General features: G+C 32.5%; 1 protein-coding gene and 1 long non-coding RNA gene across 2 annotated transcripts in view; both read right to left on the bottom strand.

Annotated features, from left to right (window-relative positions):
* Positions 1-1,003, bottom strand: part of Phlpp (PH domain leucine-rich repeat protein phosphatase) — a 35,639-nt gene extending 34,636 nt beyond the window's left edge. The window contains exon 1 of the mRNA XM_018536845.1: positions 794-1,003. Coding sequence (XP_018392347.1) covers positions 794-1,003 — 210 coding nt within the window. The remainder of the gene's footprint in view (positions 1-793) is intronic.
* Positions 1,004-8,341: 7,338 nt separating this feature from the next.
* On the bottom strand, positions 8,342-12,355 carry LOC108771533 (uncharacterized). Its single transcript, XR_001940643.1, has 3 exons — positions 12,301-12,355; positions 9,364-9,498; positions 8,342-8,605 (listed from the first exon to the last, which is right to left on the bottom strand). It is a non-coding gene; the product is annotated as an uncharacterized LOC108771533 (long non-coding RNA).
* Between the last annotated feature and the right edge of the window lie 445 nt (positions 12,356-12,800).

Here is a 12,800-nt window from a genome sequence, read left to right on the forward strand (position 1 = left end):
TCTCGCTTATCTTCAGGATGTCATATAAGATTTAGTCTCGTCCGAGCTCGTTGCATAAGAATCGTTCATTTTCTCGTGGAGTTATGTATGTCCAAAGAGAAGTCTTGAGAATCGGCTGTGGGAGCTTAAATTTTAAGGCGACTGAAATTGTAGCGAAAACGTCGACTGCGACTGTACATACACCTCTTAGAAAATGGATTTCCCTATTCTTGTCTCGTTACGCGTTACTGTGAGTTGCTTTTCATATTTATTTATTGTAGTGAAAGTTTATCAGACAGTTGAACAATTGGGATTTTTTAAATATACATATTAAGACAGATAATTTCCTAAATTGATGTAATATCAAGAGTTTTTTGCAATAATGTATCTCTTAAATTGGTACGTAAAGCAAAGGAAATCGACGATATATATATATATATATAGACGTTATATGCATATATATATATATTCTTGAAAATTTGAAAAATGAGAAAAGATGATTCATGTAAATAATTTTCGTATGTAATTAATTTTTCTATGAATAAAAACAATATAATTAATTTTCAGTTTCTTAATAATATAATAAAATAAATAATATTGTATTTTTTAATAATTCTACAACAATTTGTTATTTCTAAGAAAAACTGTTACATTGTTATACGTTTCGTTCAATTCAAATTATTCTGGTTGACTTGAAATCATATTTTCTTTTCTAAAACGATGTCCTTAGGTGTTTTCTGTATTTCGTCACAAATCGAATCGTCACGAGAAATTTTCTCGATTTTGTGTGAAAGAATAGTGAGGAGGCGTTTACCTTTTTGATCCAGCTTTTCCAGAGGTCTCGATCCCAAGGATGATGAAAGCCCAGATACAGATGCCTGGTTTCGCGGTGGTGACTCTCTTCGGGGTGTTGGCTCACATGGCACTGTTGAATGACCCTGGGAAACCCAGTGACACGCAAAACGAGTTTGCCCAGACGTGACGGCGCATAGCATACCGCGCCACCTCCGCCGCTCAGTTCCATCCATTCTGCTCGTGATTCCGGACAAGCTGGGGAAAACGCGTTTGTCTCGTTATTTATCAGTCCTTTGATAAATTGAGAGTATGTATAAGCGCGGCTACGACAACACTGTCGCGCGAGAAATGTCACAGGGATAGATAGATAGACAGTGTTTATTATAGTATTCTAAGACAAACCGTCGAAGACCGGTATTCACAGCCAGTTCTAAATATTCGAGACCGTGTCTTGAAGTGTCACAAACCAATCAGAGGGCTGCGTCTTAAGAGCTTAAGACATTACTTAAGACATTCTTGTAATGAAGATTATAAATACCGGCCGATTATAAATACCGGCCTAACAACATATATAAATAAATAAAAAGTATAAAAAAAGAACAGATATGAATAAACAACGAAATAAGTAATACGGCAAAAGTAGTACTATGGTAATAAAATTAAAATAGAATAAACTTTAGGACCGAGAAATGTTACAGAGTGAGGCGGGGATGCGAATGAGAAGCTGCAACAAAATTAAAATTAAGAAAAAGAAAATGAGAACAAATACAGAGAAGTTAAAATAAAAATTAATCCGTCTCATGGGAAGTGAAAAATGCAAAGTAAAATATTTTCATAAATAATAATAGAAGAAATGTAGGTAAATCAAATATCTTATTTGCAATTATTTCAAGAAAATTTTATAATTCTAATTTGGGTGACACAGTTTCTCAACTAAATTGCTCGTGATTAAAAAATTGCCGGTACAGGACGATATCAATGCGACCGTTGTTTCTTTTCGTTTGTAGATGCCGGTTGACAGAAGCAATAATTTCTGATACATCTAGTGCACTATTCTTCCAACATACATCATTATACTTTAGATATATTGATACGCATTAGGCGTATATCAACATGAAGCTTCAACGCTTCGAATTTCGAATTTCTACGTGCTCGACATGTTTTAGGCACACGTGGCGACGGGACGACTCTATTTCTTGCCCCGGGAGACCAACGGCGGAGTCTAATTACGTCGAGCTACGCCGAGAATGCCGGACGGTCATTGATATTCCGATGACGGCCAGTTACATTCCACGGCGTCGGCTTTCAGGGAACATCCATCACCGACCGGTACGCTCTCGCAGATACAAACGCCATTGGGTATTATCGAATTTTTGCCCTTCTCCCGGGAAAAACAGTACCAGACGCTTCCGGCGATCCGATACAAAATATTCGAAGCGCGATAGATCATGAAATATCGGAGAGCGCGACGCTCTATCAACAAACAAATGCTTGTACGAACATAGAATTAGACTCAAGGGGAGAATTCTTCCTAGCAATCTCAAGGGGTCTCGTTTAAATTAATAGAATTAATAAAACGTTATGATCCTGTCGACATCAAATAAAAGTAACATAACATCTACACAGTAAAAAAATATTTTGTATTTGTGTTAAAACGGTTCACTCAAGTTCTTGTTAAGTTTATGTTGAATTTTTAAGAGATATTTAAATATTAATTTCATATATCGTGATTATGTAATTTAAATCTTTAGAGTTAATTGATATTTAAAATTTTTTAGTGTCAAAATATAATAACGTACTTTTTATAACCCGTATGAAGCTGGCCCCCAATATTAAAAAATCGATTTTTTTCTTCATGCATTCGTTTGCTCATCGTTTGCTCACGAATGCTTAATTGGAATTTTCGTTTGCTCACCCTTAGTTCAAAAGATTTGTGAACAAACGATGAGTAAACGAATGCATGAAGAAAAAAATCGATTCTTTAATTCGATACCAATACTTAATTTTCTTGTATCTTTTGAACTAAGGGTGAGCAAACGAAAATTCCAACTGAGCATTCGTGAGCAAACGATGAGCAAACGAATCCATGAAGAAAAAAATCGATTTTTTAATATTGGGGGGCCAGCTTCACACGGATTTTTTATACATTTTGAAAATAACACGTGTTTTTTGAAACATAAATTTTAAAATAAATATAGATATAAATGTTAGTTTAACATATCATAAATGTTAATTTTGCTGAAAAATGTGCTTCCTCGGTATGCTTACAAATTGTGTCAGTGTTACGTTTTTTGTGTTAATTTTGTTTTGTATAATATTTCTGTTACTTTCAACATATTCATCTTCTGTTAAATTAGGTAATACAAAAATTTGAATAGATCGTCTAGATCACATGAAGTGTATCTTTAACACAAATTTTCTAACTGTATAATTTTGCACTCAACAATGTAACTATTATGTAATAATACATGTTACATTATTTATATAGGCTCGTGTGCAGAATGCGCTTTTATCGATAAATATGCTCTTTTATGTCTGAAATTTTATAGTGTATACGTATAATATAGTAAATTATGTTAAATATATGCTAACATCGCGTTCTGAATATAGGCGAATATTGTTGAATACGAAAACTATAACAAAGATGCTTTTTTATGTTATTTTTAATTTGTAGATATTGATAGGGAAGATTATATATAATTTGTAAATGATAAATTTTGCAAGTTACACTTAATGAAAATATTTCTTTTTCTTAATGTTTTACCGTAACTATTATTTATTTATTTATATTATTATATATTACTATTTATATTACTACTAATAGTGGTATATGTATATGTATATAGCTAAAACAAATGACTACACAACAAAGCCTTTTTATAATACATATTTAGATCATCTTTCCTCCTTAATGCTTCCTCGCTGGAATACAAGACTGAAGGACCAAGTCTTATCTCTACGTAATCCTTATTATCTCTAGCGCATACAAACATGCATTCTCATGTTCTTCTCTTATATCTTCTGCATATATAAATGCAACAACCGTCATCAATCTGAATAATTTATTTCGATTAACGTAAAGATTAGTAAAAGCGCGATAAATTTTTAAATAATTTTTGCTATTTTCAGCGGGAATTAAAAATATAGTATAATAGATTATTACACTATTTCATGTACACTATTTCATGAAATGTGGAGCGAAAACGATCCGTGTTTTTCCATTGGTCTCGAATTGCGGTGCCAAGCGTTGGAAAATAGTTGAGGCTGGCAATACTTTGTTTCAGTTGTTAAGCGATACGGCGCACGCGGTTGGCATCGTTTCCCAATAAGACTGCCACGCTACTGTACAACTAATTTCCGGGGCTGGTTCCAAAACTAAACGCCCCGAGAAGTTCTTGCTAGTAGCTCATTAAGTTAGATTCTAACAAGTTTAACGTATTTTGTTAACTTTACGTATAGAGGACGAATAGAATGAACACTTAAAACAGACAAATTAAGCAGTTTCATTTCCACATAAAACTATACTTTTCAAAAATAATCTATATTAAGAAACATTTCTATGGTAAATATTAAGCAAAAAATTAAAACATATAAAAATTGTAATATTATTAAATATAAAAATGTTTAATATTATATTGTTATGTTTAATATTAAATATGAAATATTAAATTAAATATGTTTAAATATCTCCATAAAAAAATTCGCAGCTAATAAGTAAATACTTCATGAAATTGTCTAATATGCGAATTCTTTATAATATGCATTCGAAATTAAATAATTCTTTAGATTATTAAACCACAAATATAGAAGGAAGGGGAACCATAATCCATAACGTGAGGTCAACGGCACTAAGAGGAGCCAGAGAAATTGCCGAATATTTGTTTCCGAATCGTAGGATTTCAAGCAATTCCTAATTGAAACCAACGGTAGCCGCAGCTTAAATCAGTAAATGCCGGTGAGGCTGGTCAGTTTCTGGAATATCCGCCATTCTGCGTCCATGCTAGATTGTGGTTCCATTTGCAAGATACGTATCGAGCAGTGGGCAATTTCCTAACAGCGATGCATAGGGTGTACACAAAGTCCCCGCGCAATCTCGTGAAATCGGTAACTGTTACAATAAATTAAACGTTATCGGATTGCAAAAAAATAAAATAAAGATCTTTAAAACATTTCATAACATTATTTTCTAAGCATTTCTTAGATATTCGGATTGTTTGAAAATGTAAATCTAATTCAAAGATTCCCAAACTTGCATGAATCGTGACGCACATTTAAAAAATGACAAACAACTGCAATCTATCTAGCGTGAATAAACATTTAAAGAAATGAATAAATAAAGTATTTATTTATACCACTACATTGTTCCTACTGTATAAGTCTTTATTGAATACAATATTTATTTCTCAGATATACACACATGATGTATGTATGTGCAAAGAATGCTTATGTTTCCTTTTTCTATTGACGATAGCTTTGATGTCAACATCAATGTAATTTATTTTTAGACCTAAGAAGTTTAATAACACAAGCACAAAAAAAAGTTTGATCAAATTGGAAATTATATCATGTGATATTCTTATGTATTTTGACATTCTGAATTTAATGTCCAAGTCGTTCCCTCACAGTTTTTTATTGATGGAAATAGATCAATTTTCAAGTATTTTTAAAGTCATTTAATATGCAAGCTAGTAGATTAAAAATGACTGTATTACATATTTGAATTCATGAGATAGTAAAAAGTATTAAAAACCAGCCCATAAATGGCTATAAAAATATAGGAAAATAGAATTATTTTCCGTCGATAAAAATTGTGACGTAATGGAGCAATTTAGACTCGAGAGACTTCAGAGCGTTAAAATATTATGGCACCATCTCCAATCAATTACACAGGCATACAAAAAAATATTTTTTTGTATGCTTGTGTAATTGTAGTTTATTTCACAATTTTGTTTTGTGTGTATGTGTGTGACTTCTACCATCGTTACAAATCCAATTTCACACATGTACAAAGTCATGAAAAGACGCGCGCGCATGCAAATACAAATATTCAAAACAATGAAATGTGATTTAATATTTTCAATTTTTTTCATAAATCCTCAACTCATCAGCTATTATATACCGATGAGTTGTGATTCACACTTTGGGAATCTCTGATTTTATATGTAGATAATTATTTGCAAGACTCAAAATTTAAAGTTACATGTATGCAGTTATTAGGTGAGAAAATATATTGATATCAGCTTAATAGAGAAACAGTATTATATATGGGAAAACACTTTTGAATGCGTGACCGGGTACGCAGATGTCGAGATCAAGATTGTGTCACCGAAGGACGATGGTCTACCTCTCGTCACGTTTGCCGGATACGAATCTCCGAGCGATGACCAAGAAGTAACGACCGGGAAGTCCGGTGGTAGAGAGATCGTTCTTAAGGGAAAGTTGCTCGCTGTTGATTCAGCATGGGTCTGCGATGGCGAACACCTGTTACCGCTATCTCGAGTTTAATCAAGGTCCTGACTCCCATAGGAGCGGCTACAAGCGCGGCTCTCTAACTGACGTGATGCCGCGGGACGACCGGGTTTAGCGCGTCGTTGAGCGCTTATGGGATACGCTCGTTAAAATCGACTATCGGAAGTACCGACCGCCAGCGAACGTCCGGTAATATTCGGGTCACCCTTGGAACGCCATTTAATATACGCCGAGCGCTGTACAAGGGCTCCTACCAAGTGTTACATCTCAAATAATGAAATATGATTCATAAATGTTGATTATAAATGAGATAAAAGCTAGTGATTGCGTTCACAAGAAAAAGCAACTTTGCTACTGTCGTAGGATTCTATAATACGATTAATTTATACATTTAAATCGAGGAAATAAGAATAAGATCAATTATATTGAAGAATTTTACAACAGTTTCAGAGCTGCTTTTTCTACTGGATAAGATAACTTGATTGCATCTTTTTTGAAATTAAAATATATTTCTCGCTACGTAGTGTCTTCTGTTCAAAAGACATCAAAAGCTACTCGAAACTTCGAAACTCCAAATGAAATATGCAGTTTACATTAGAATGTAAAATCACAAATTATAATTACAAAGAAAGCTAATTTGAAAGTTTTATATCACAAATTTCATATTTTAAAGTGGCAAATTTCTTTAAGGAATTTGATATCACGTATAAAGAAAAAAGGAAAAAGATGATATATAATTTATAATAATGAAAGAGAAGAAAAATTTGAGATTTTTCTCTCTTCATTTTCAATCTTTTTTGTATTAGATTGCTAATTAACTTTCTTCGTGTGTCTTATATACAAACTTATTTGCCACGAAGGCAACCACGATTGCTTTAATATCGATGAAATAACAGTTTCTAGTTGAAGTTATAAGCCACATGGGTGAAACAGTACAGCTAAGTGAAACAATATTGCCAATATCATTTTCGACAACCAGGCGTATAAATAAATATAAAAAGTTCCAATAAATGCCATGTTATAGATACAAAAAATTATTAATATATATATATACATAGATATAAAAAAATAAAATAATTTTCACTTATTACTTGTATTAGAAGATTTTGGAAAAAAAACGTATATCTCATACGTAAAAAGATCCAAATTTAGAGTAATAACGTTCTGTAATACGTGATGAAAATTTTAACACATCAGGCATCACAAATGAAGCGATCTACGTTGCTTACGGCAGCGGCGTTGCCAATTTACCGTTAAATAATTCCATTCATTTTCGACGGTCTAAACGAATACGCCGACATAAAATATCGATCATCTAATTTTTCGGTAGCTTGAATAATGCATGCCAATTTGAGTAAAACGTATAAAATCGCGAAGTCAAAATTCCATAAGCGTGCACAACCAGACGAAATGTCATCGTTGTTCCGAAGGTAATGAGAGGTTGTTGGCCATCTTGTCATTGACTTCATGCACCGCACACGTTTATGGCTTAGAAAATGCCGAATGTGTCCGAGTGCTTCGCAAGGGAGACGATTTAATTCCAGTCACGTTCAGCAAAGTCGCGTCCTACTTCGTTGTCATTTGGCAGAAATATCTGAGTAAAAACAGGGGTCTCTTCGTAGAGATAAATGTGTGTGCAAATTATATAATGTTATATTATATAATCTAAAATTTCTAACAAGATACGATTCAATTTTTATCTTTGTATTAAAGTGTACATACACTGGATATTTTGATGTAGTAATATTTTAAACATATTTCTCTTGACCAATTAAACAAGTTTGTTAAGTAGTTGAATATTATCAAACAAACAAGTATGGCATATGTTCTATTTACAGAAATGTACGACTCTATTTTTATTTTGTATAAAAATACACACAGGATATTTTGATCGAGATACAGGATAGTAATATTTTAAACCCATATTTCTTGGTCATTTAGACAGGTTCGTTAAACAAGTTTATTAAGCAAACAAGAATAGAATGTTCTGTATGTAAATATACAATTCAATTTTTGTCTTATACAAAAATGTACACAAGCTTTTTCGAGATGGTAACTCGATATTGGAATGCGTATTTCTCAGCCAATTAAACGGGTTCGTTAAATGGGTTTATTAGACGGGCAAGAATAGAGCGTATTCTATTCATAACAATCAATATTTCATTTATTTCAATTCGCTATATTACTTATCCATGCTGTAAATACAGTTCTTGTTCTACAAGCAATGCCATTTTTCTTTCGCGCGATAGCGACGCGCGTATCTGAATGTTCGGCGACGTAATTGCACGTCAGGACGATAAATCCTTTCGGCCGAAGAAATTCTTGATCCACGGCACGCATCCTGTTCGGTGACAGGATCGTTCTAACAGAAGGATAAAGGACGGACATAGATAAATCATGATGTTTTGGGTGTCGAGAAAAGAAGCAAGAAGGAAGAGAGGAAGATATAGGGCTGATTTCGTAATATTTTCTTTCTCGGTAGCTTTATCTTTTCAAAAAAATTGCCGTTGAATTTGCAATTATTTACATAAGCGTTATTTGACAATTTCACGAAATAACAATGTATTGACACATGTTAATTTAAATCAATCTGTATAGTAAAGTCACCTTAATCTTGCAAGAAAAATAATTTTTCCGATAATACATTTAATAATAATTTTCCAATTTTAAGTTAATTTTTCCTCACACACACACACACACACACACACACACACACACACACACACACACACACACACACACAATTCGTGTCTAAAGTAATTTAATTCGTTTAAAGAAACGTAATTCTGTGGATTTTTAAATCAATAACTAACAGCAATTTTAGAAATGAATCTAAGATAATAACTGAGAATAACTATGAAGATAAATTTTTCATTTAAAAGATGTTTTAATGGAATTTAAAGATTTTCTATATTGAGAGCTAATTTCATGAAAAATCATGGGTAGAAAAGATAGATACTATCGGGTGTTTCCTAATGTCTCTGACAGATTCTTAGGAGTTGTTTCTCCACATCACAGATATTTGTTGCCAGCCGGACAGGTCACACGCTTCCATTTGTCTTGAATTTTCTTATCATGAGGATTGGCAGAATCCATAAACACTTATCATGAAACACTTACCCGGATAAAGGAAGAGTCTGGAGCCGATGACAGCTAAAGGTCGTCGCTTCCACTGAGGAAAAACCAACCCTTTCAATACAAAAGTATAGCCACAGCGAGTATATCCCACTAGAGCTGGCAATGGCGATGCGGGTCCTGGTAAAAAAAGAAAAAAGATAAAACGGTGACTAACTGCGACTTTAATCAACGTGCAAACAATTCAGGTATCAACCCTTTAGAGGCGACACATGTGACTTTTTGAGATCAAAGGATTAAAGTCTTGATACGATTACATAAATTTTCTGATATGCTAAAAGAGAGCAGATTTATTAAAAAAATAATTACATTACTGAATTTACATTTACATTATAAATTTTATTATTAAAATTTATGATCTGTATCATAAATATTTATATTTCTTTTTAATCTAAAGAAACTGTTATATATATATCAATAAATAAATATTTCACTCAGAAAATTTTTTTTTCGTAAAAATAAAAATTACATAAAAATTATAAAATATTAAATACATACATTATAAGGTTGTTAAAAAGAATATTCATAAACAGCATTTACATACATAATATATATAGTATACACCATATAGAAAAAAGCTTTAATAAAAATAAATTGAAAATTTAACCGTAAGATACGTAAAACAATTTTATATGTTAGCATTATAATTGACTTATTGACTTCTACGTATTGCATACAACGCAAATATTTACTTCAGTATCGCGTTCTAAATGTTCTGATTCAATTTCCACATAATATAATGAAAAATTTTATCAGGAATAAGTTGACATCAACCATCTATTACAATAGGATGAGCATTATGGGATATCACTTTATTGAATCTAATTCTTTCAAATAGGCTACTAGTGATATTTATCTAAATTTTTCTTTTTTCATGTCGTGTGCAGGAATATATTAAATTACGTCAATATAATTATACATGATACTTAAAAAAATTGCAAAACATAAATTTCTTATTATAAAATATTTATATTTCTCTCTTCATCATTTCTGAGAAAGTTTGCAGATTCTATTCAAAACTGTTCGATATACTGCGGTATATGGAATTTTTCATTGCATATGCGGCGGCAAACGGCGCGCAGGAAAATTGAGTTACGTTCACAAACAGAAACGCAAATTTCCAGAGAGTTTTGCAGACCATATGCGAGATGCGAATCAAAATGTTATTTTTTCGACTCATTGCAATATAGACCTTTAAACGTTTTGAAGAGAGATGTAAAACCATCACAGCTAACTTGTAAAAAGTATCCGGTGTTGAATCACGCTCATAGTTTTCACACATTTTTTAAACAATTTTTCAACGTGTTTGATCGTACAAATAGTATTTGGTATTAACGTATTTGAAAATAACGTTTTTACATAAATTCTCGCGAGAGTAAAATTAATTTCAAATTTATGTATCTACATCCATTGAATATGTAAAAGATGCAAATATTATGAAACCTTTAATGTGTCTAATTTTTCTAAAAATTCTATACGTACTGTAACTAATTTTAAAAGAGTTTTCAAAACGCTTCAATAAATAAAAAGTTTTAAAGTTTTTATAAAAACATATTTAGAAATTGACCGACGCACGGCAACCAAGCATATACAAACGTGAAGGAAGTAAAGTTTCCGTTATCAGAAAAAAAGCAATTATTACCACGGCAGCGTCTGATATTTCCTTGCGGACGTGTAAATATCAGACTACGTCGCCAACGGCGAGAAATGCTCGTGAGCTTTGCTTTACCATCTCCGCGATAAAATCCAATAAATCGTGCGCGGTTATTAAAGCCAGCGTGCGTGAGCTTTATTGCGACTGGAAAATGCCATGATACGAACAATATTCAACAATTTCAAAGGGAAAGGGATTTATTATGCGAATATAGATTCTGTTATTTTATTAAATAAAGAAAGAACATGACTGATCCTCTGGAATTAAAAATGACCAACTATACTCCGATTGGGATTAAAGAAAAATTGAAACAGTATTGGATCTTGGTAGTTAAATCTTGGAGATGAAAAATTTTTAATAAAATTAAAATTGAAATTTGATTATGTATGCATGTATTATATATATGTACTATCTGAGAAAAAGCGCTTTTTCACCTACCTCACAATACTTTAGGAAAGGAAATATACACACACACATACACATATATATATATAATTTTGTTTATTTAAATCATTTCTCAAAACATATTCTAATATTATTCTAATATATATTATATATAATATAATATATATTTAATATAAAATAAATAAATATATATTATAATACATTAATTTATATATTCTCTCTCTCTAATGTTTGTAGATTTTTATATATTTGATATTCTCTTAATATTTATGTTCAGAGATATTTATATCTTCTCGAATCGCGAGAAATCAATCGTAAGTTTAGCCGCAAAGAACCGAAGTCTATTTTCTCTCTAAAATGGATTATATTCGTCATTTAGCGTTCGATACTTGAATTCTGTTTTCGCGGACGAAAGTTGCTTCGGGAAATTACAGGCAAGAGCATGGGAACACGATAATCGGCGTTTAACGCGTTAGCTTAGCTAGGCAAGCGGTCGCTTGCCAGGGTGACGGCGGTGGCGCGAGCGTGCACTTCCGGCACTTCCGGCCAGGAAACTCTCAGTCGTTAGCGGTTATTATGGTTAAATATGCTGGCGCCGGCGGCGTCGGTGCAGTGGTATGCCGCCTGCTAGATAAATTTGCTGTTTTAACGCTCAACCCCGCCTGCATCAACGTGCGCGACCTCACCGTAATCCCGCCCCAATTCTGTGCTACGAAACATCAAACGGCACGTAAACGTGCGATACCGCCGGATTTACAGTCACGGTATAAAATGGAAGAATTTATATGTGCTACGAAAGAAATTTATAAGCTAGAGGTTATATTAAGCTACGATAGACAAGTGCGAGAGCTGATGCTCGATACCTTTACGTTTCTGAATTATTAACAGTAAATACGGTTCCAATCATCAATCTTTTTGCATCTAGGTGGTACGTGCCCATCTTTCCAAGTTTCTACATTTAAATTTTTCGTATCTCCCAATTTATAAAGCACAACTACGAGTATATGAAAAATAAATGTCGGCGAAATCTCGGATATTCACGTGGATGATTTGCAGCTATAGGGAATAAAAGAAAGAATTCTGGGAAAAATTCTAGGAATTTACCTATGTTCCGTAAAATTGGATAAACAAAAACAGATTTTGAATATATAAATAAATACAATTTTTATTATACGTGGTTATTCGACATGTATCTAGGATTTTTTTAGGGGAAGTTGTCAAATCTATTATGTATTATAAATATATAAGCACAGTTATGTATCATACATAAATATCCGGTGTATCATATATAAGCAGTAATTTTGACCGACGGCTTTCATTTGGTCGAATGAAATATTCATTAATATATTTCAACGCATTTTGT

The sequence above is a fragment of the Cyphomyrmex costatus genome, unplaced genomic scaffold (assembly GCF_001594065.2).
Source record: "Cyphomyrmex costatus isolate MS0001 unplaced genomic scaffold, Ccosl1.0 scaffold16, whole genome shotgun sequence".
Classification (NCBI taxonomy): domain Eukaryota; kingdom Metazoa; phylum Arthropoda; class Insecta; order Hymenoptera; family Formicidae; genus Cyphomyrmex; species Cyphomyrmex costatus.